Source organism: Lygodium microphyllum, chromosome 21 (assembly GCF_053477565.2).
Source record: "Lygodium microphyllum isolate KBCC chromosome 21, Lygodium_microphyllum_v1.1.10, whole genome shotgun sequence".
NCBI lineage: Eukaryota > Viridiplantae > Streptophyta > Polypodiopsida > Schizaeales > Lygodiaceae > Lygodium > Lygodium microphyllum.
The window spans coordinates 59,226,068-59,251,762 of NC_141155.1; the positions used below are offsets into that span (position 1 = coordinate 59,226,068).

Consider the following 25,695-nt stretch of genomic DNA (forward strand, 5'->3'; position numbering starts at 1 on the left):
AGCGCTCTCTCTCTCTCGCTCTCTCTCTCTCTCTCTCTCTCTCTCTCACCCCATAGCCGAACCAGCAACAGTAACCTAGTCTCTAGAATAGTAGTGTCAAATTAGAACTTCAAATTTCTTTTTCTTTCTATTGATGAGATAACACTAGGATGCTAGCAATTATCTCATTGTACATTTATTTTCAGCATTGTTTCATATGCCACTTATTTTTTAGTTACTTTTACTATTATATCCATGTTACTAATGAGATAACATTTGACAGGGATGTACTTTGGATTGTGCTTCATAGGTCACATTGGCGTTACGTAGACATTAATATATCTTTCTTTCTTTCTCATGTGTCAGATCATCTAAAAATAGAACTAAAGTAATGGCGTGACTCCACACACAATTTCGACACAAGGTGGAAGATACTTAAAAGTGGTTGGTGAAGAAATACATTATTATGAGAGCTTCCTCGGGTTCAAGAGAGGTTTTGGTGCTTTAGGAAAAAGAGGTTCAGTAAACCTTTTTAAATACTATATAGAATAGAAGATTCTTAATTTCACCATTTATGTATCTAAGTTCAGTTACAACAATATTTCTTTGATATAGGATGCAAATAATGGTAGGGACAGTAATTTTACAAACGATGATTGTGGGCATGAGGCACGAATAGTATTCCTACCTGGCAAGCTGTCAGGTGGGTCAATAAAGCCTGCTTTGAGGACAGGATCACTGTAGCTTCAGCTGCCGAGTAACATTACTGCAAACGCATCATCCAAGTCATCAGGAGCCGTGTAAACCATCACAGTTTTGAGGTCTGTCCAAAGCACATTGTCACCCTGCCTTGGGCAGCTGGCTTTTGAGATGCCTTGCTGCGCACATCTACACTTGCCACACATATCCTCCTACCATGTCGTAATACCTTTGCTTCAAACTCCACTTGCTCCTGAAAATACCTCAATTGAAACATTACCAAGAGCAACTTTTCTTCTTTTCTCTTGCAAGTCAAGAATCAAGCCCTTAAAAGAGGAAAGATTTTCCCCTCAAGAACAAGCTAGATCCCCCTAACATTTATTCTAGCATGCCCTTACAAGCAATGCTAACAAACATTTGGAACATCAACTATATCCCCACCCGCCTTCCGAAAATATTAAAAAGAAAGGTCATGCCTTGTCTAAGGTGAAAGAAAGACCACAACTTGAAAATTTTTAGTCAAGTTCTACCATCAACAAAGACCGCAAATATATAGTTAACTTTTACAAATCAGACAACTGACACAAACATACCACCTTTGTTTTTTGACTTCTAGTAGGTCTATACAATGCCCATTTGACCTAGACAGTCACTTGATCACTTGACAAGAATGGCAAGAAAGGACAACTTCCTATGATTATTCCAGAAGACCTGCCCAGCAATACAAAGGAACAGTTCCTATTGAAGGACTGGTTTCACTGTTAAAGAGGACCCAAGCAAAACTGTTCTTGGGGAAGAGACCAAGAGCAGTTCTTGCAGCTACCTTCCTAATGACCCAATCCAGCAGGCAGCCTTTTCTAAGGCCTCTGTAGCTACATCATGACCCCAGCTAGCAAGCGTTGTTATGAAGCAGTAAACAAGTACCATCAAGAAGACAACAATACAGCAATCCTCTTAGAATTCCTATTCTTCACTGCCACTCTGTGCATGGTATCCAGTGTTATACCATTTTCACATTGTGGTGTCACTGGAAAGTATTCTGATTCTTTTCTTGTGTCACGACTCTGGAGACAGTCAAAACAGAGTCTCTCCCACCAAGAAACAGCATGCATGCATGTTGAAAGACACAATTGTTGACTGCCATAATTAAAACTTAACTATTCATCGTTCCTTAATTAACTTGTTACGCTGGACTTTCAATTTCTAGTTGAATTGACGATCATTGAGAATGACAACCAACACATGATCAAATAATAAACTAGACATAGAGATTGTTTGTTGCTTCAATCACAATTCAAAACCATCAATGCCAATCAAAACTTAACTGTGCAACAGAATATCATCATTGAAAGCAACCAAATATGTCATAGTGCAATAATTAAGTCTAAAATATAGCAAAAAGGAGAGATGGAGCCTTATGCCAAGAGGAGGAGGCCTTTAACCCCCATGAATGACCAGAAACATGTTTCCCATCTCTAGCAAGAGGCAGAAACTAAATGCAAGGAACAGTGTTGTGCAACTATGGTCAGCCCACACTTGAAGACCCCAGTTTCTCATAATACACACATCAGCACCAACTCATCAGCCAACAGGCACTCTAGTATACAGTACAGCATCTCCACAACCAGCCACATAAAGAACAACTTGTTTTCCATATGGTGGGTGTCTTAAGTTACGCAGTTTAACTTCACTATTCAAGGAATTCCGTTTAGCAGGCCAAAAAGATTCCGAATTAAAAGGCATGCTTTTAGCAAAAATACAAGGAAAAGCAAAAGAAACTTAAAGCGGAAAATCAAAAGAAAGACTCGTACTTCCTCAGAATATAAAAAACCCATTCCATCAATTGGAGACATCTCATCCCAACCAGATAGCTTGAACTAAAAATGTAATTGCTCCCTACTCCTCACCTTCAAAATCCTCTGCTAGGAGGACCATCCTAGCTGTCCATCTTCCTAGCTGCTTTAGCACATATCATCAATGGTTTCTACTGCCCAGAAATGCATTGGAATCAGCTCTTGCAGTCCCAAATTGTACCTAAGGTCTTGATATTTAGAGTGTGTCAGAAGTGCTATAGTTTTTTCTTTCTTGGGAATAGCAACATTTTTTGAAATGAAGAGCAGCTTGCAGGTTGTGCTTTTATGGACTGACTTAGTGATGAGATGATTATTGAAGGGAGAAGCCTGAGTGAGAGCACGAACAAGCGGAAGCAATGGAGTGAGCTATGGCAGATGCAGCAAGAGAGCAAGAGAGAGGCTTGAGATGTGAGAAAGTCACAATGTGTGACCGGCCTTCCCTTATTCAAATGTCACTGACAAAATGAAAAATAAAGTGACAATGACGGGCGCCCACCACTTGCAATGTACAGATATGCGGATAGTATCAGTGTAGTAATATACGAGCGGCGTAGGCACAAGCACCTTTATCACCAACAACCTTCCACTTAAAGGTGAATGTGCCCTTGGTGAGGTGAGAACAAGAAAAAAGTGAGACAAAGTACAAATATACATAATGTACAACTAGATGAGAAAAGGCATTATCTCATCCAACGTTCATCAACTTCCTAAGGAAAGCAAAACGCTCCCCTGAGAGACTTTTAGTGAGTAGGTCTACAGGATTTTTGTCAATTAAGATCTTTACAAGCTCAATGGACTTGTCCTCAACGACCTCTTTGATAAAGTAGTGACTCATCTCAATGTGCTTTGTCTTTGCATGGAAGACCAGATTCTTGGCCAACTAAATAGCACTCATAGAATCCGAATGGAGTGTAGCAACCAAATCAATAATACCAAAGTATATGACCAAATGGCCTAACCAGAGAGCCTCCTTGCAAGCCTTTATGGCTGCAACATACTCACCTCTGTAGTAGATAGGGTCGTGCATTTCTACACCCTCGACATCCAAGAAACAACACCTCCAACAAAGGTGAAGACATAGCCAGAGGTGATCTTCCTACTGTCTGCACGTCTTGCATAATCAGAGTCAGTGTACCCCACGACTCTTGTATCTTGGCCACCATAACATATGCACATATCTGCAATGCTCTTAAGGTACCACATGATACCCTTTATGGCATCCCAATGCCGCCTGCCAGGTGTAGCCATATAGCATGCCACAACTCCCACTGTAAATGATATGTCAGAACGAGTGGCCATCATGGCATACATCAAACTGCCCATTGCAGATGCATAAGGGATCTTGGCCATCTCGGCCTTTTACTCATCAGACTGCAAACAATCTGCCTAGCTAACCTTGACATATGAAGGTAAAGGACAGCCAATAGACTTAACATTCTGCATATGAAACCACTCAAGGATCTTTTGGATGTACTCCTTCTGATAAGTAAAGGAGGTGCTTACAACAATCACACATAATGCGCATCCCAGGCATATATGACATCTATCCCATGCCCTTTATCTCAAAGCTCTTCTTGAGCTAGTTTTTTAGGGTATCCAACTCATCATGAGCACTCCCAACAATCAACATATCATCCACATAGAGTATCAAAATCATAAGGCTTCCATCACGTGCCTTCTTCATATATAAACATGAATTCATATCACTGCATGTATACCCCCATGAATGCACGAAAGCATTGAACTTGTGGTACCATTCCCTAGGTGTTGCTTAAGGTCACAAAGGCTCTTTCTTAACTTGCATACTGGGTTTTTCCTGCCTTTTTCCTTAAAGCCCTTAAGCTCTGCATATAAATCTCATCATGCAAGTCCCCATGTAAGAAAGCCGTCTTAATATCCATCTAATAGAGATCCAAATCTAGCTGCGCAACCAAAGCCAATACCAAGCATAGGATAGTTACCTTGACTACAAGAGAGAAGACTTCATCGAAGTCAACACCATTGTCTTGCTTAAAATCCTTAGCAACCAATCTGGCCTTATAGGCTGGCTTAGGGCATCCAAGTGTACTCTTCAACTTGTAAACCCACTTGCATAGCAAAGCACGCTTTCCACAAGGCAAAGGAACCAAATCCCACATATGATTTTTCTGCAATGAGTCATACTCTGACTAAATGGCCCTCTCCCAAGAGTGATTATCACCTTTGCGTATGGGCCCATCACAGGTAAGACTCATCAGCATCTATCACCATAACATAATCCATAGAGAGTGGAAACTGATTAGACTGACGTTTATCTCTTAGAGACTACCCCAAAACAAAGTATGGGATCTCTACCTTCTATCTAACTGGAGTAGTGCAGTGAGCCAAGAAAGATGGGTAACACGGCAGGCACAAATCACGTTGGCTGTGCTGGCCCGGTCGCTGGTTATCTTGCTCAATTTGAAGGCTCAATCACTAATGGACAAGACCTATTACAGCCCTAGAGCAAGCCTTAAGAGACAAGAACAAGCTAGGAAGAAGGGAAGATCAAATGCATACCTTTGAAGCTAAAGCCATGGCTGCCATGAATAAAGAGCTAAAGCTTTGCAAATCCCGGCTGAAGTAAACTGAAGAGAAGCTCCTCGAACCGAGGCTCTGATACTAGATGAAGGGAGAAGCCTAAGTGAGAGCACGAGCAAGTAGAAGCAATGGAGGAGTAAGCTATAGCGGGTGGAGTAAGAGAGCGAGAGAGAGAGAGAGAGAGAGAGAGAGAGTCGAGATGTGGGAACTCCTATAGTCACAATGTGTGCCCGGCCTTCCCTTATTCGAATGTTACTAAAATAATAAAGAATGAAGTGACAATGATGGGCGCCTGCCACCTACAGTGTATAGGTGTGCGAATACTGTCAATGTACTAATACACGGGCGTCCTAGGAACAAGTGCCTTTATCCCCAACAGTTTTTCAAATATGAGTTGAATGCATTGATGTTTTGTTTTGTCTTGTCATCTAAACACAAGCTTCATATTATTCATCATCTTGAGCTAGATCTCAATTTTATGATCAATCTTATATGCAATGATCATAATCTATTGTTGATCTGATGCTTAGGACAACCTTTCTATCTACCCGATTGTAGCCCATCTTTTAATACACACATCTATTGAAGAAGGTATCTTGATGCTAGTTGCTCTAGAGATCTTGATGTGAAGTTTTGTGATTATGATTTGGTTTTGAGTTTGAATTGATTTACTTATAAATTATAACTATTTTGGTCTTGAATATTCCTATTCAAATTTTGTCAGCTGATTTCATCCGAATATAAGTTGTCCTAAAAGTCCTGACTGATTTGGTGACTGAGCTTGGAAGCAAGGTGTGAATTGTCTGCCAAGAGTTGATAAACCATCTCCAAAAAGAACCATCCAATTGTTCTCTTGTTTGCATGTGTGAAAATCCAGGCCTGCAAGCCTGGTACTACATAGCATAATTCCCTATTCACTAACAAAGAGAGATCCTTTAAAAAAGGTCCTCACATACACACATCATGTTCTGACCATGCAAGAATGTCTTGCTAACATTCATTAGCACCAAATTAGACACAAAAAATTCAACAGAAATCTGCATAACTTTTTGGTTTTTCAGTCCTTATAAGAGTCTTTCAGGAGCAAACACAAATGTTCAATACTTGAGATTTAGAGATCCTGAAAATTTAGGAAGAGCCCAAGACCTGAACGTCAGATGCCGAGATATAAGAGATATTGATGTCAGTAACCACACCTTCCAAGGGCCCTACTACACTCTTGATTACAGCAGTTCCCAAAATTTCAACCAAAGCCCCAATGGCACCCCCATGAAGGGTCCCATATCTGTTCTGCAAACCAACAGTATACTTCTAAGCTGCTAGCTTTTGTACTTACAGAGCTTGCATAAGCATAATCTTAGAATAAATAGCCATAAGAAAAAGATAGTCACTAAAACAACACACAGATGCTAGCTTTTGTCATCATATTTGCATGTGCATAATTCTAGAATAAGGAGCATCTTTAACACAGCAAACAAAAGAAACAATGCAGACCATAAGGAAACAATGCACACCATAGTATCAAATTTAAATATATGGCCTCACATGCACTGTACTATCTGATCTATTAAGGCTATGTTTCCTAAGTGTTAGGGAAGGTTAGGAAGCCACCACTTAATGCCCTAATAAAGAAACATCATTGCACTAAACTTGGATGTGTGTGTGTGTGTGTGTGTGTGTGTGAGTGTGTGTGTCCTATGGAAGACCACTAATTCAATGGCAAGTTTTTTCTGGATGGTGGCCTCCAGCCCTCATCAATTCACTCGTATCCCTGATTCTCTTAGAGATGATTCTCAATGACTTCATTGAGAAAGTGTGAAACCAGCCTGCCTTTTCAAGAAAGGGTGCTGGAACCCTAAATAACACTGATTTACAGACAGCAAGCAATAAATCCATTAAATAAATTATACATTGCGAAATCAACACTTTACCACTTTTGTGCTAGAATGCCCTTAAAGAAATTGAGATGAGCCAACACCAAATTGGCCTAAAAACATTGGCACCCATTGCAGTACTTCTATTCACATTATTCCAAGATCTTGTGTACAACCAAGAGAATTGATCGAATCCTTGGGAAGATGAAAGGCCTTGCCACAAACTCAAGAGCTTGGCCCTCAAGTCGCCACTTACTTTATTGACCAAGTCAATCTCTTACGAAATTTGGAAGATCTTCCTCTTCTCCGTAACCAACAACCATAACATCCAATTTTCCCCTTGATTCCACAATTAAGGAAGCCCAAACTAAATCCTCTCCGATTGCATGCGAATCAACCTTGTAATAGTCCTCCGGAATCTCCCCAAACTTACTATCCACAAACCAAATATGCACCCACAACCTTCATAGAATACTAAAACATGCATACATGTATCCAATGCAACCATGCAAACCCTAAACCCTACCAGTTTTAGACTTGAGATCAACAATTCCCAATCGGCAACACACACTACACAGTTCCCATGCAATCCCACATTGTTCCTCACAAATAGAGGGATTTCTTGCAATGAAACTATTGAGAAATTCACCTTCGTCACAATAGAGTTGTCTAGAAAGTGCACAAGGCTTGAGGTCTTGAAGGAGAAGAGAGAGCCTCAGCCCTAGTGCTATAGTGGCTTGTTTTATGATATTCACATAAAAAACAACAGCATACCTTCCTACATATGTAGTTACAAAGCTACACAAGCGATTCCCCATGCCAAGAGGAGAAGACTACTACTATCGACACTCCATTCATGCTATCAACTAATATTCCAAGGCTAAAACCTATAATTTCAACAACCAATAAGAAAGAACGGATATCTTCAAACTTGGGGATCAAAAGTTAGATCTTGGACTCTTATGATTTGGCGATCTTCTTCAGAGAAAGCTAAGTTGATGAAGGTACAAGCACACTGGGACAAGCTGAATGTCCACATCTATTATTTCATCTCTCCCTCATGCATACCAGCCCTGATAGCCCATACAGGGCCTTTGACCAATGCTCCTGAGATATGGTTGGAAATAGATCAACTGTATAACAATGTGACTATAATAAAGAGGGCTTCTTTGGAGGTGCAAATGTGGATTTAGAATCTAAGCAAGTTAGGGTTCAAGATGTTTATACTGCAGGCCTTCTTTCATAGTTTTGTAAGTATGTGCTGAAAATGCAGACTTGGACCTTGTATGGCTTCATTAGCCTCTTCATCTTCCTTATATTCATCTCATGGAGGGTAGTGATAACCAAAATGGTGTGACAATTTATCTTCAAAGTTCTCTTAAAGAATAGAAAATTTGAGGAAAGCAAGTGCCGGATTGCAATCTTCATCGTTCTCCTCCTCCACGCAGCGGTAGAGCAAGCTTCATCTTACTTCCTTCTTCTCCTCCTCCTAGCCCTACCATTACAGTACCACATGTGAGTCCCCCTTACCGTCGACTTTTTATCTACCTATTACATATATTTTCTTTTTATTGAAGGGGAGAGTGAAACCAGCCTTCCTTCCGTGGATGGGCGGTAAATCCTGATTACAACTTAATTACAGCAGCAAACAATTAATGCAAATCTGAAAATACAAATTTACCTACTGATCTTGGACAATGCACACCCGATTGGCCCCAAAATTGGCACCCATTTCGGTATTTCTTTAGCTTTATTGAAAAAGAAGTTGACTTACAATGGGATTCTCCCCATCCCCTTTGCAATCCAAACTCCCCTTGCTATCCAAAGTGGCCACCAAGTCTTCAATCTATTTTGTCCCTTGATTCGGACACTTAATTGGCCTTCACCCACTTCATAGACGATGGAAATGCCCCAAATTCAATAGCTGGCTAGTCCTCCACCTGAATTTAGCTGAAATTCACCTTCAGCCTTGTTGAATCCAAGACAGAAGAAGAAGAAAGAGAAGAAGGAAGAAGAAAGAAGAAAAAGAAGAAGAAAGAAGAAGGAGAAGTCTCTAAGTTAGCTGACACCGACTCCCCGTTTCTACGAAACTCCGATTGCAATGGGAGCTCAAAGGATGTCAAATCATGACCAACACTGAGTAGCGCTGCACAATCAAGACATCGGAGTACGACCCAACCACCCACCTTATATAGAGTGTTAACCACTCTTTGTGGCCGACCCATGGAAGAGCACGCCAAAGGACACCCATATCTTGATCGTCTCCTGACCGAAGAAGAGCTCCACATCGCTAGCCGCGTCGATTCCGGCGATTTCCTAACATATGACCTCACTTACATCACACACATAAGTACTTGACCCTTCGCTCTGGACCGCAAGGCTCAGTTGGCAAAATTTTATACTTGGCTCATACGCAAGTAACCCTTATATTTGTATTATTTTGTACTCATGGACATCACCACATTATCATGGATGTATTATATTGTGAGAGCCAGGCTCACTCTTCTGCACATTGTATTTATCTCTCGTAGTTGTATTTGTCGCACCCGCAAGTGTTGCGTGGGTTGCACACATGGATTTGTGATTAGATTAGTATAGGCTTAGTCTATTTAGACTAAGGTTGAAGCATGCTTCAAGGATTGACCCCGTCCTAGAGCCCACTAAGTGGTGGGTAGGACGCCCAAGAGAGGGTGCAAACCCTTATTCACAGTTGTGGAAACCCTAAATGCAAAAGGGGTGTAAACCCTAAACATGAAACACAAAAATGAGAAGCTCATTCTTGTGTGTGGCCAAAAGTGGCTCTCCTCTTCTTCTTCTTCTTCTTCTTCTTGCTTGTTTGAGCTTGTGCTTGAGAGAGGGAGTGTGAGAGTATGAGGGAGTGAGTGTGTGAGGGTGAGGGTGAGGGACCGAGGAGGAGAAGCTCTCCATCTTCTCCTCTCTTCTTCTCTTCTCTTCTCTTCTCTTCTCTTGCTCGCGGCTATGGAGCTTGGAGCATGGAGCTTGAGGATGGAGCTTGCTTGAAGCTTGCACTTGGATCGTGGAGCTACCGGAGTGTGCAGGAGAGGAGGTATCTCGATCAACATGAAGGTAAGCTCACTACACCCGCAGATATGGATGGCGCGTCGGCTATGTGAGAGGTAGCCATTAATGCTCGCTTTGGAACGCTTGAAGCAATAAGCAGTCCGTGGGTCTTAACGGTTGAGCGAAAGCTCCCACACTAAGTGTAGCATCCCATCCATAGCAGCTACTACTCTGATGCTTATCCATGAGGCTCAACCACCGCTTCATAGGCAACTGCCACCATCTGCCACCGAGCCTTCTAACCCCATCAAACCCGAGCCACCTGCGGGCCTTAAACCCTCTTACGAGCGGAAATCATTCTTTCCCATTGTCCTTCTATCTTCCTAGCTTCCTTTCCACCGCCCGTCAAATGCAACTACTGCTCTGCCACAACAAATGTAGATGCAAAGAACTGAAGAAAATCAGTCATTTATCTCAACAGTCTGTAGATGCCGTCACCTGTTGTTGATTGGTCCTCTCCTGCCCCTAGCTGCCTCAAAAGGTCCTCCAATGGCTGCAAATCACATCAGTAGCGTCTCCTCCCTCTCTCTGGCAGGCCGAATACACTAAAAATGCCTCTCTCCAGCCTCTAAAGACGTTTTTCAGTCTTGCATGGGCATTTTTGACAAGTGGCAACCTTCCCAAATGGATTTTCCAGCATTATCCATAATTAAATATTAATTTTTAGTATTTAAATACTGAAAATTAATCTAATAATTATTTCGATACCCAATAAAAAATCTGACTGGCCAATAATTAAATTGGCTAGGCAACTTTCATTTTCGAGAGTCTCTGCGTCATCTTTGACCATCAAATTGGCGTTAGCTACCATTAAACGCCACTTCTCTAGTGTCACCAACTAACACTTATGGCCAAATGAATAACCTAGGCCAACAACTGGCACCAGATACCACCAAGCACTTGTGAGGCATAACTTATAACAACTTTTGCCTTTAACATCCCATGATTTCTTCGAGTCCCTCGTAAATTTACTTTAACCACAATTGCACCTCACATGTGCAACATTTACTTAATCATGTGATTAAAAATTAATCCATATGTTAAGTGTCACAAGACTGTGACAACTATTACCTTTTTTCTGATTTCTTTATTACTACTTTATTTGGTTTTTCTTTTTGGAATGATTCCTCTTGAAATCTAAACGCCTGAGTTGCATGGCCAGTATGTGAAATGGACAGGAATGTCCAATGAGTCAAGACTGGACAGTTAAGGTCCAGTACAAGTCTGGAAGAGACTAATGGCACTGTAGATTGACAAGCCTGGAAGAGACTTCTGAAAGTGTATATGGACAAGTGTGTTGAAGAACTAACCTGGAAGAGACTAATTCAAAGTGAAGATGAACAAATCTCCAAGAGATTAGTCCATGTGGGGTCATCAGTGAAAATTCACTTTCAGTTGAGCTATATTGCAAATTTGGATGTAGCCATAGTCTGCAAAGATCGTAAGAAGACTAGTGGGGATGCAATGGAAGCAGCTCCTAAAATTTAGGGAGTTACTATTTTTGGAACCCAGAATCTGTTCGCGTCATTATCTTCGTTTTTGCACGAGGACTAATTCTCTGGTCTGTGCCAAGGTCAAATTTTGCACAGATCATAGAGACTTTTAGACCGAAAAGTTTAAACAGGAAAATTGTTACATGCATGCCATGTGTCACAATTTGGGCATAAATTCCCAAAAGAGAGAGAGAGAGAGAGCAGCACAAAAAAACGAGTTTCAATGCATGAGGGGCAGATTGGAGCATGGAACTCATGGGGATGAGGGCAGATTGCTGCAAATACATCAGCTATGGAGGGTTCTTCTTCATCTCTGACTCGTGTATAGAGGTTGAGCTTGCTCCTCCTAGGTCACTCTCTCCTTATCTGAGCAGATGGATCATGTACAGTGTTGTGGTTTTATGCATAATTGCCGAGGCAAGAGCCTCTTGAACAGGTACAGGGTTTGCTAATTGCATTCCCAAGCAAATACTTGTGTGGAAAATGCTGTTTTCCTGAGATTTCTCGCGTGAAATCTTGCAGGATTCAAAGGGCAAAGTGGCCCATAAGGTGCGGGAGCCCGCTGGCTACGCACACAAGTGATTGGCAGGTAAAACAGGGCCCAAAACAGGAAATTACATCCTGCTGTATATTTTTGCAGGTTTGGGTTTTTGGACATTTTTGGTGTCTATTTGCTCCAAAAGCTTCAAGGAAGCTCCAGGGACACTGTACATGTATTTTGGAGCAGTTTAAAGACAAAAACCAGAAAATGCAGCGTGCTGAATTTCTTACCAGGCACTTCATTGAGTGTGTTTAGGTGTATGGAGGCACCAATTGAGTAGGGATAATAACCAGGTCAAGTTGTACTGCCGTTATGGTGCCGAAATCGGGTTGGAACTGTGTTTCTTTCTCCACTTTGTACAGGAACAGCTTGTAGGCAGATTATTGTGGGATTATCCCTTTGTTAATGAATAAAGAAATACCGCAAGGGGCGCCTGACTTAGGGGCCAACAGGAAGTCTGTGTTGCAACAAGAGCATTCTAGTTTCCTGTATTTCTTCTTGATTCTGTGTCTTTAAGTTCAGGTAAAGTGAGCGACTGTGAATTGGGTGAAAGCATTTATATATTTTGGTTGTACACTACCGCCCTTCCCAGTGAACAAACCGGTTACATGGTTCCATTGCCAGGATATGAATCACTTTTTCCCCAAACAGTGAGCCAGGGTCTGTTTGGGTGTAGACACAGAATTGTGCATTATGGCTGATAGAAAGGAAGACACCAGAGAGGAAGCGTCTTCATCACCGGAGATCCCTGTTGTTCATGAGGTGGGAGAGTCTTCTAGACCTCCACAGTTTATTACTCCTCCTGTTATGGTTGAGCCACAAGTTCCTACGGCTTCTTCATGGATGAAGACATTTTTAAGACTCCGTTAGTTGCTGCTGTGACTATGTTTACTCAAGTGATGCAGAATCCAAGGTTTTTGGCATTTTTGCAACCCTCCCTTCCTTTACAGCAAGTTGGGCAATCTGCAAAGATTTCGGATCCAGTAGAGGTCCAGGATAAGGGTAAACATGCTGCAGATTCAGTGGAAACACCAAGGCAGCTTGCGGAGTCAATGGAGACTCCAAGATTGGTTCCGACTGTCCAGGAACAGGTGGCGGAAACGCTAGTTACACAGGCACTGCCAGTTCAGCTCGCCACTTTACAACAGCCAAATGTTGGCTTAAATGGACAGGGAAGCAGTTTTCAGGCTTTACCACAAGTTTTCCCACCAACCTCTGTACATCCTGGGTTCTTTGGAGGTGGATCTGTATTTCAGAGTATGGCTGGTTATGCGCCTGGAAAACCAGATTTATGTACCAGGAACAGTATTTGGGGGTACACAGGGTTTTATGCCAAACCCCATGTATGGCAATATAGGCATGCAGCCTGGATTTCAGGGAGTTCAGGGCAGTTTTGGCATGCCACAGGGCACTTTTGGTATCGCTGGTTATCAAAACCAGCAAGCAAGTATTGTGTCTACAAGCCCTGTAGTCAGTGGTTCCGGCAACTTCCATGCCACATGTTAGTGTTCCTACGTTACAGGCATATCCTACGGACCCTTTGATGGCTCATGAGAAGCCAAAGCCATACAAGGAAGGTGGTGCAGCTGTACAGTTTGACATCTTTCGAGGATTTGAAGATAGGACTAAGGCTCTCTCTTTCTTACAGCAGTTTGATGCCGCATTTGCAGGAGGGAACTTTACAGAGCCTTCTAAGGTCCGGAAAGCTGCCACCTTTCTTAAGGACAATGCTAGTCAGTGGTGGAGAACACTGTTAATGCAAGGACAGGCTCCTGCCACTTGGACTTACTTTAAGCAAGTATTTGCTTCTGCTTGGTTGACCAATGAATTTGAGATCGATGTTATGTCAGCTTGGCACAATTTGGATGCATCTAAATGCAAGGATCTGGAAGATTATCACAAGAAGTTTTGGGAGGCCTTGCTTCCAATCACTTCTTACAGGGTTTTGCCATTGACTGCAGATAGAGAAATATTGCTGCGGGCTACCCAAGGAACTCCGGAATTATTGTACAAAGACACAGGTCACCACGTTGACTCAGTTATTTGAGAATGCTACCACAGGAAATGCATTATTGTTGGGACAGTCAAGTGGTTTTGGGGGCAGCATTAAACAGGACAAATCTGAGAAATTTTCAGCAAAGAAAATATTTGGTAAACAGGTTTCTCAGATTTCTCAAAGCATAGGTAAATCTTGGCAGTTCAAGAAGAAGCCAGCCAAGTTCTTTGGACAGCAGCCAAAGGACCAGAAGAAACCTTTTGTGCGCAAGTCTCTTGAAGAGAGAAAGGCTTTAATGGCTGAGAGGAAGTGCTTTATCTGTGAGCAAACTGGTCATATTGCGTCTAATTGTCCGGACAAGAATAAGAGACCAGCTGATGATGATAAAGAGGACAGGAAAGGAAAGAAGCCCAAACCTTCAGCAGGTTTAGTGCCAGATATGCCAGATATGTTGGGAGACAAGCCACACTCGGATGCTAATGAGCTTTGCAGAGCTTGGGGTAAAGTTAGGGATCAACATGTACTCATTTTCTTTGATCCTGGAGCTAAGGCAAACTTTATCTTACCAGAGTTGGCTTCTACTTTGGGCATTAGAGCAGATGAGATGGGCTACACAGCAGAGGCAGGGTTGGCATGTCCTGGCCACTCAGAGTCTGTGACACCCATTCTTGGAAAGCTGCGCCTTCATATACAGTCTTATGTTGATGCAGAAGAATTTTATATCATGCCACTTGAAGGCTGTGATGTCTTGTTGGGAATGCCATGGATGTTCAGAAAGCATGGTGTGTTGGATGCCTTTAACAAGACACTGACTTTGGAACATAGGGGAAAGACCCATGTGCTTGATGTGAAGCTTAAAGGAGAGTCTGTACCTGTTGTATCGGCTTCTGCCATTACATCTGTAATAAAGAATCATCTTTCTGCGTACTTGATTTTTGCACGTGATGTCAAGGATAATGATGAGTCAAATTTATCTATGTTAGATAGAGACAGGTCTGCTTTCTTGTCTCAGTTCACTGATTGTTTTTCTTACTCATTACCATCACACTTGCCACCAAAGAGGTATGAGGATCATGCAATAGATTTGGTGCCAGGTAGTAGCCCACCAAATAGACCTCCATATAGGGTCAGTGCAGCCCAACAGAAAGAGATATTGAGCCAGGTGAATGAGCTGTTAGAGAAAGGGCTGATTCAGCCAAGTTCATCTCCCTTCTGCTCACCAATGCTCTTAGTGCAAAAGAAGAATGGCTCTTGGCGCATGTGCATAGATTATCGTGCATTGAACAAGAGTACCATCAACAACAGGTTCCCCATTCCAAGAATTGACGACATTCTTGACCGTTTGGAAGGAGCGTCAATTTTCAGTAGGATAGATTTGAAGAGTGGATACCATCAGATCAGGATTAAGCAAGAGGATGTGCATAAGACTGCATTTAGGACCACGTTTGGTCTCTATGAGTTCTTCGTAATGCCATTTGGACTCACTAATGCTCCTGCTACGTTTAATCGAATGATGGACAAGATTTTTCATCCATACAGGCAGTTTGTTGGTACATTCTTTGATGACATGATTGTCTTTTCAAAGAATGAACAGGAGCATAGAGAACACTTGAAAGTAGTATTCGATGAGCTTTGCAGTGATAGGTTGCTTATCAATGGCAAGAAGAGTGAGTTCTTCTCGGAAGAAATCCAGTTCCTGGGGCACATAGTGTCAAAGGATGGTATCCGAATGGATCCTGCTAAGGTTTGAAGCAATTAGAACATGGCCAAATTTGAAGACTGTCCATGATGTTAGAAGCTTCTTGGGTTTGTGTTCTTACTACAGGAGGTTCATTCACAATTTTGCAGAGATTGCTTCACCTTTACATGCTTTACAGAAGAAAGAAATCCCTTTCCAGTGGACACAGAAAGAGATTTCAGCTTTTAATCTTCTTAAAGAAAAGATGACTTCTAGTCCAGTGATCATTCTGCCAGATCTTAGGAAGTCATTTGTTGTCCAGTGTGATGCCTGTGGCAATAGCATTGGTGCAGTGCTAATGCAAGATGGCCGGGTAGTGGCTTATGAAAGCAAAATCTTGCGAGGGCCAGAAAAGACTATGCAGGTCTATGAGAAAGAATTGCTGGCTGTGATTCATGTGCTTTCTTGTTGGAAACACTACCTACTTGGGGCAGATTTTGTTGTCCAGACAAATCATCAGACATTGCGTTATTTCTTAACTCAGACTAAGCTGTCAGAGAAGCATATGCGTTGGGCAAACTTTTTGTCAATGTTCCATTTTCAGATTGTGCATGTGGAAGGCAAAAAGAATGTTGTGGCTGATGCTTTGTCAAGGAAGCCACAAATTTCAGCTGTGTCAATTCCTTATCATCATGAGCTTGATGATATGAAGGAACAGTATACTGATGATGAAGATTTTGCAAGGATCTTTGATCAGCTTGTCAATGGACAACATCATGAGCATTATCTTCTCAAGGATGGTTTCATGTTGATGCATGGTAGACTATGTGTGACTATGCCATTGAGACGGAAAGTTATGACAGAGAGTCATTCTCCACCGTATGCAGACCATCGTGGTATTGATGCAACAGTCAAAGCAGTAGAGACATTCTTTTATTGGCCTACTTTGAGAAGAGACGTGGATGCTTTTGTGCGACAGTGTTTGATTTTCCAGAAGGTCAAGTTTGATAGGCAAAAAGCACCAGGCCTTTTATAGCCATTGCCTATTCCAGATAAACCATGGGAAAGCATAGCTATGGATTTTATCTTTGATCTTCCAAGGACACAGACAGGAAATGATGGGATATGGACTATTATTTGTAGGTTTAGCAAACAGGCTCATTTCATTCCTGTCAGGAAGAAGATAAAACCAGATCAGATGGCATGTTTGTTTATGTGCAATGTCTTTAAGTATCATGGTATGCCACAGTCTATTGTTAGTGACCATAATCCACGGATGACAAGTCTATTCTGGAGAAGTGTATTTGAGAACATGGGCACAACGCTTAAGTTCTCATCGTCATTTCATCCACAGACTGATGGACAGTCAGAAGAGGCAAATTCTACTGTCTTGGATCTGCTTAAGTGCTATGTGTCAGAGCACACGTCAAAGTGGGAGCAGTATTTGCCTTTGGTTGAGTATGCATACAATAATACTGTGCATTCATCAACAGGCAAAGCCCCTTTTGAAATTGTTGAAGGTGGTAAAAAGGTTCCTCCCATTTTGCATACAAAGGATAAGATCTTTCAGGCACATCAGTATGTGCAGAGTATGGATGAAATGTATCAGAAAGTTAAGCATGCCCTTGAAAGGACTCAAGCAAAGCAAAAGAAAGCTGTTGATCATCACCGTCGTGAATTGTTATTTTCACTTGGTGATTGGGTACTGTTGCGGTTTGAAAAGGCACGCTTAAAGAAGCGGAAAGGCAAGGAAAGTCTTTTCACTAAGCTTAGTATGCGACACTATAGGCCTTTTCAAGTAACAGAGAAGATTAGTGATGTTAGCTATAGGCTGAAATTGCCTGACAATTGAAAGATTCATAATGCTTTCCATGTAAGTCTTCTCAGACCTTATGTGGGTGATGTGCCAGAAGATATGCCAGCTAAGGAACAGCCCGAAGTTGAGGAACTTGATGAAATTCTTTTTCCAGAACAGGTACTGGCACACAAGGAAAGGAAAGTAAAAGGCAAGGTTGCTAGAAGGTATTTGGTTAAGTTCAAGAACTATCCAGCTATAGATGCTAAGTGGATGGACGAAGGTGAACTTGCAGAGTCACCTAATGTGTTGGAACTTTACCTTGAAGCATTTCGCTTGCAACCTACCTTGACCCCTTGTATCTCTAAGCTGAAATAGATTGTCAAATTGACAATTGCTCAAGAAAGAAATTATGTACAGAAACAAATTTTGTACAGGTTAACACTTATTGTGTCCATATGGTTTTCTTAGTGCTAAAGAAGTAAGTATTGCTTGCAAGAATACAGTTTTTACTTCTATTGAATTGAATACATGTTGTAACAATGGTTACTCGATCGAGCATGTATTCTATGAATTGACTCAGTGGGGATATCATTTTGATGTACCGGCCACTAGATCTCTAGTTAGGGTGATGTGGAGTCATCAAATGAGAATCTGCCACTATGGGGATATCATTGTGGTGTACCGGCCACTATATCTGGAAACAGTGATGTGGAGTCACATGATGATAGTCTGCCATGTTTCACAGTTAGAACATACATGTGTTAACAGTGTGTTCAGTACACAATGTTGACTGATAGCATGTATGTGTTGTACATGTGCTGCCAAGTGTAAGTTCACTGGGTTAGCTGGAAGCATGTATAACATTCATGCAAACGAGGACGTTTGCAATTTCGAGAGGGAGGTATGTCACAAGACTGTGACAACTATTACCTTTTTGCTGATTTCTTTATTACTACTTTATTTGGTTTTTGTTTTTGGAAGGATCTCTCTTGAAATCTAAACGCTTGAGTTGCATGGCAAGTATGTGAAATGGACAGGAATGTCCAGTGAGTCAAGACTGGACAGTTAAGGTCCAGTACAAGTCTAGAAGAGACTGATGGCATTGTAGATTGGCAAGCCTAGAAGAGACTTGTGAAAGTGTATATGGACAAGTGTGTTGAAGAACTAGCCTGGAAGAGACTAGTTCAAAGTGAAGATGGACAAATCTCCAAGAGATTAATCCATGTGGGGTCATCAGTGGAAATTCACTTTCAGTTGAGCTACATTGCAAATTTGGATGTAGCCATAGTCTGCGAAGATCGTAAGAAGACTAGTGGGGATGCAATGGAAGCAGCTCCTAAAATTTAGGGAGTTACTATTTTTGGAACCCAGAATCTGTTCACGTCATTATCTTCGTTTTTGCACATGCATGCCATGTGTCATAATTTGGGCATAAATTCCCAAAAGAGAGAGAGAGAGCAGCACAAAAAAACGAGTTTCAATGCATGAGGGGCAGATTGGAGCATGGAACTCATGGGGATGAGGGCAGATTGCTGCAAATACATCAGCTATGGAGGGTACTTCTTCATCTCTGACTCATGTATAGAGGTTGAGCTTGCTCCTCCTAGGTCACTCTCTCCTTATCTAAGCAGATGGATCATGTACAGTGTTGTGGGTTTATGCATAATTGCCGAGGCAAGAGCCTCTTGAATAGGTACAGGGTTTGCTAATTGCATTCCCAAGCAAATACTTGTGTGGAAAATGCTGTTTTCCTGAGATTTCTCGCGTGAAATCTTGCAGGATTCAAAGGGCAAAGTGGCCCATAAGGTGCGGGAGCCCGCTGGCTACGCACACAAGTGATTGGCAGGTAAAACAGGGCCCAAAACAGGAAATTACATCCTGCTGTATATTTTTGCAGGTTTGGGTTTTTGGACATTTTTGGTGTCTATTTGCTCCAAAAGCTTCAAGGAAGCTCCTGAGACACTGTACATGTATTTTGGAGCAGTTTAAAGACAAAAACCAGAAAATGCAGCGTGCTGAATTTCTTACCAGGCACTTCATTGAGTGTGTTTAGGTGTATGGAGGCACCAATTGAGTAGGGATAATAACCAGGTCAAGTTGTACTGCCGTTATGGTGTCGAAATCGGGTTGGAACTGTGTTTCCTTCTCCACTTTGTACAGGGACAGCTTGTAGGCAAATTATTGTGGGATTATCCCTTTGTTAATGAATAAAGAAATACCGCAAGGGGCTCCTGACTTAGGGGCCAACAGGGTGTCTGTGTTGCAACAGGAGCATTTTAGTTTCCTGTATTTCCTCTTGATTCTGTGTCTTTAAGTTCAGGTAAAGTGGGCGACTGTGAATTGGGTGAAAGCATTTATATATTTTGGTTGTACACTACCGCCCTTCCCAATGAACAGGCCGGTTACATTAAGCGAGGTTTCAAAAATACATGTCCTCATGATTAAGAAAGTGCGCAATGGAGTGCGAGAGCGAGGCGCGAGCTGCAGAGCTAAGAGTTAGAGAGATTGAACGTAGAGATAGGCGTACCAGATTGTAATAGTACATAAAGAATAAAATATATTTATATGTTAGGGTACAATAAGGATATGTTCACACCCGTATGACTATATACACAGAGACGAAGGGACTTTACACCCAATAACCTCCCACTTAAAGGCCCGAAGTGGTATCTTTAAGCTAACCAACTCCCAATAAACGAATGCAATACTCATGCTGAGCCTTTGCAAGACACTTAGTGAGAAAATCTACAAGGTTATCTTGGGTTTAGACCTTAGTCAGTGTGACAAGACCATCATCTAAGACCTGTCGAATGAAGTGATACCGAGCATCTATGTGTTTGGTATGTGCATGAAACATGGCATTCATAGCCAGACGTACTACACTCTGGCTATCACAACCAAGCACTAGAGTACATGAAGAAAGGCCAAAATCCTTGACCAGACGGCCAAGCCAAATGGCTTCCTTAGAAGCTTCTATGGCTGAAATATATTTAGCTTTTGTAGTACTCAATGCCACAATTTGTTGCAATCTTGAACACTAAGAGATAGCCCCACCAACCAAAGTAAAAACATACCCACTGGTAGATTTCATAGTGTCAAGATCTCCTGTCATGTCCGAATCACAAAATCCCTGCAGCTCTAGTATACCCTTTCCATAGCATATACACTTTTCTTGTGTACCTTTCAAGTATATGAAGATACATTTCACTGCTTCCCAATGTGGCCTGCCAGGGTTAGACATGAATCTACTAACAATTCCCACTACATGAGCAATGTCAAGGCAAGTTGCAACCATGGCATACATCAAAGATCCACGAGCTGATGCATAAGGTATACCCTTCATAGCACTAGCAGCTGCATCATCCTTAGGGCAATCAGCTTTGCTAAGCTTTATATATGGTGATAAAGGCACACCAAGAGGCTTAGCATCAGCAATATTAAACCTATCAAGTACTTTGCTGATGTACTTGTCCTGTGAGAGAAACAACAAACACTGCCCTCTGTCTCTTTTAATGCGCATGCCCAAAATATGTTGCACTGCCCTCAAATCTTTCATGGAGAAGGCTGAATTCAGCTGCCTCTTAAGAGCATTCAAAGTACTCTTATGCTGTCCTGCAATCAGCATGTCATCCATATATAAAACTAACACAATAAGGCTTCCATCATCAACCTTTTTAGTGTATAAGCAGTGATCTGGACGATTGCATTTAAATCCATGGCTGAGCATAAAGGTATCAAATTTTTTGTACCATTGTCTAGGGGCTTGTTTCAGCCCCTATAAGCTGTGTTTCAGCTTACAAACCAAATGCTCTTTTCCTGGAATAACAAATCCTTATGGTTGCTTCATGTACAGCTCTTCATCGAAGTCACCATGAAGAAAAGCAATCTTCACATCCATCTGATCCAACTCTAAATCCAAGAATGCAGTGAGAGCAAAAAAAATACGAAACCTAGTCATTTTTACCACTAGTGAGAAGACTTCCTGGAAGTCTATGCCTTCCTTCTGTGTATAGCCCTTAGCAACCAGTTATGCCTTGTACTTGAGCTTCCCATCAATACATTTCACTTTGTAAACCCATTTATTAGGAATAGCTTTCCTATCCTTGGGCAAAGGTACAAGCTCCCATGTGTCATTTGCATATAGAGACTTCATCTCTTCCTGCATAGCAAACTCCCACTTTCTCTTGTTTTCACATAACTGTGCCTCTTTAAATGTTTGAGGCTCACCCTCATCAGTCAACAAAATGCAATCCAAAGATGGCTGAAACCTCTATGGCTACCTTTTGATACGTGTAGACCTTCTTACCCAATGATCTGTATTATCAGGCAGTGGGCCTACATCCTAAGGAATGTGCACACCATCATCAGGTGGTTGATTTTCAGCATTTTCCTGCTGCTGTAATCTATTTTCAGCATGTTCTTCTTGCTGTCCTACTTCATCCTGTGCATCAACTTGTTGTCCATGATCTTCTGGCTGTAGCACAATAGGTTGCTGCTAATTTTCAGCGTCAAAAGGGACAGAACTTTCAACTAATGGCTGCTGAATGGCTAGCTGTTCATGCTGAAATTTGACCTTCTTTTTGTCAAGATCACCATGTGTAGCATTTTTCAGCAACATTGCCTCATTAAATACTACGCCTTGGCTGCGTACTATCTTCCTACCCTAAGGAAGCCAAACTCTATAACCCATCTCTCCCTCATCTCAATATCCCATGAAGATGCCCTTGATGGATTTCAATTTTCATGTCTAGTTTGGTCCTCTATTCTACAAGTACATGCACAAAGGCATCACAACCAAAGACACACGAATGGTCATATGAAGCAGGTTTGCCAAACCAAACCTCTTCAGGAATGCCATTTTTCAGTGCACGATTGGGAGAGCGATTGCATACATGAACTGCAATTTTAAGAGCCTCTCCCCAAAACTGCTGCAAGAGATTAGTTGTGGACAGCATGCATCTGACTCTCTCATAAAGTGTGTGATTATATCTTTCAGCCGCACCATTTGATGCAGGATTATAAGGAGCTGTCAACTCCCTCTTAATGCCATGCATCTCACAAAACTTGTTAAATTCATTTGAGACATACACACCCCCATTATTTGTTCTTATGGCTTTCAACTTAAGCCCTTTCTGTGTGGTACACCCATGACTTTCTACTGAAATCATCAATGAAAGTAACAAAGTAGCGTACACCCCCATATGAATTAACAGGCATAGTGCACACATCAAAGTATATTAGGTCAAGAGCATTAGACTTCTTAACAACACCAAAGTAATAAGGAGACTTCACTTGTTTTCCATATGAGCAATCATTACAAAATTCGAGACCAAATCCTTTTATATCAAATCTCCCTAAAGAGGAAAGAACCTGAAGGCCTTTCTGGCTCATATGACCAAGTCTTTTGTGCCAAAGCTCCATCTGTGAATGGACTTCAGCCACAATCAAGAACCTGCCAGGTAATACTTTACAATGCAAGTAATATAAAGTCCCCCTTTTGCTGCCTTTAACAATCAGCAAAGAGCCCTTATGGACCTTCCAAGATCCACCACTAAAGGTAGTAAAATACCCTTTAGCATCAAGCTACCCAACTGATAGTAGACTTTTCATTATGCCAGGTACAAATCTGACATCCTACAAAATCAGCTCTTGGCAGGTAATACTTAACAATACAATGCAAGTAATATAAAGTCCCCCTTTTGTTGCCTTTAACAATCAGCAAAGAGCCCTTATGGACCTTCCAAGATCCACCACTAAAGGTAGTAAAATACCCTTTAGCATCAAGCTGCCCAACTGATAGTAGACTTTTCTTTATGCCAGGTACAAATCTGACATCCTACAAAATCAGCTCTTGGCCATTTTCAAGGGCCAAGTGAAGGGTGCCAACACCCTCTATCTCACATGTAAAGTTATTACCCAAGTAAACCTTGCCTAGGCAACCTGCAGTATATTCAAAAAATGACTCCAAAGAGGGGGTAACATGAAAAGAGGCACCGTTGTCCACTATCCATGATTGTGACAGCCCATCGTGAGTTGAAAGTAAGGCATCAATTACCTCCTTTTTGGTGATGTGCATATCACCTGCTGCTGCCATAATATCTCCATCATTACATGAGGCTACAACAAGTATCTCTTCAGTGTCAGCAAGCTCTTCAATGACCACACTAGACGCAACATTTGCCTTTGCAACTTCTTTTGAGGAAGAGTTGTCATCATCTTGCTTATCATCCTTCTTTTTCTTACCCTGTTGTTTCTTTCTTTCTTGCTCTTTCTTGAAGTACCGGCAATCGGGCTTTTTATGCCCTTTACGCCCACACTGATAGCATGTGGCATCCTGCTATTTGGCCTTGCTTTTGCCTTTAATGGCTGCATTACCCCTCTTTTCAGACCTTCCTCTTACATGGTAAGCTAAGCCATTGCTTTCACCACTAAACTTTTTTCCGATTTCTTCATTAAGGATTGAACCTCTAACACCATCAAAAGTCAAAGCAGGGTTATTGCTAAGTGACACAACCAAAGATTCCCACCTGTCAGGTAAAGCCATCAATAAGAAAATAGCTTTCAATTTATCATGGAAAGCCGCCAAACCAAAGTCCTACAACTGACTCAAAACCCTTGTGAAGGCACTCAAATGCTCAGATGCTAGCCTAGACTCATCCAACTCCATGTTCACAAGTTTACACATAAGATGCACTTGATTCATAGGAGTTGTATTTTCATAAGTATCCTTAAGTTGTTTCCATATAGCATAACCTGTATCAAGACGCTTAATGTCTGTAAGTACATCATCAGACACTCCCATCTTAATGTATGCAATGGTCTTCTTGTTAAGTCTAGTCCAATCCACATCTCTCATAGCTACAGGCTTAGTCTCCAAGAGAGCATCTTCACAATCCTTGAGAAACAAAATGTCTTGCATCCTATCCTTGCACAAGTCAAAGCTAGTGCCATCAAACCTCTTGATTTCAAAGAGGGATTTAGTGTCACTACTACTAGAAGCATTTGCAGTCATTTTTCAGCAATACACCAGAAATTCAATGCTGCAATTTATGACAGCAAAAATGAGCTGAATATTCAACTAATTTCAGCCCCAGCAATAGAACGAATGACTTTCAGCAATATGACTACAATTTCAGCATACATTAAATGCATACATCACTCCCAGGTAACTCCCACTTCAGCAATATCACCCAAAAATACATCTGCAACAATCCCAGATCTGCAAATGATCACTAAGACTGTTGCAACATGAATAATCAGCAATACATCAACTCAATGGGAGTTGTCCAGCATGTGTACTGCATACATTTGTGCTCATATCAACTTCTGATACAAAAAACACCAAGAAATCTCTGCAATTTCTACAAAATCGCGCAAGCGGGAGATAAAAATGCTCAAATCACTCTACTTATGGCAACAAGATTGCTTCAGAAATATTTCCAAAGTACATGTCATGCATCAACTTTGCCAAAATCCACAGATTTCAATAAAAGCCCCAAAATTTCATGTGTGACTGATCTTTCCTATTTACATTAATACATGTTCTCGAAAGCATAAAACGGGCAAAATTAGCAAAATTAGCAAAATTTTGCAAAAGCCCCAAAATTTCCAAGTCGAAGTGTGCACGAATGTCAGCCAGCCAATCCGACTCAGCTGAACAAAATTTCACCAATACAACAAAAGCCCCAAATTTTATGGGTCCAATGTTGAGAAATTGAGAAATTTCACTCAAATGAGCAAAATTTCAGTAAATTTGGCGAAATCCCCAATTCAAACGTGCACAATGTCTGCAATTTCTAATGCAAATGCCTCAATTATGCATGAATAACACTCAATCTAAAAAGCCCCAATTTTCTGGGCCTAATCTGCACAAATCTGCGCATTGTGCTTGCGCGTGTGAACCCCCGTCAAGCCAAGGGGAAATTCAAAGAGGATTTTGAAGAAAAAACATATTTTTGACTTATAAAAGAGAAGTGACAAGGTCCATTGACCTGCCCTTCTGACGGCAATCACGTCGCATGACCTCGAACCCCGTCAGCTTGTCACTCCTCTATCGAGTGTCACGCAAATCACGATGACTCCCTGCAGCTGTCACTTGCACGTTGCCACGCTAGTTCCCTAACGGACGTCGCCTGTCCCGTAGC

General features: G+C 41.6%; 1 protein-coding gene across 1 annotated transcript in view; it reads right to left on the reverse strand.

Annotated features, from left to right (window-relative positions):
• Positions 1–508: 508 nt before the first annotated feature.
• LOC148018053 (uncharacterized) overlaps positions 509–25,695 on the reverse strand; it is a 63,465-nt gene continuing 38,278 nt past the window's right edge. Inside the window, exons 2-3 of the mRNA XM_087661392.1 lie at positions 6,237–6,380; positions 509–931 (exon numbers count right to left, since the gene is read on the reverse strand). Of these exons, the coding sequence (XP_087517518.1) occupies positions 788–931; positions 6,237–6,380 (288 nt within the window). The 3' untranslated portion in view covers positions 509–787. The remainder of the gene's footprint in view (positions 932–6,236; positions 6,381–25,695) is intronic.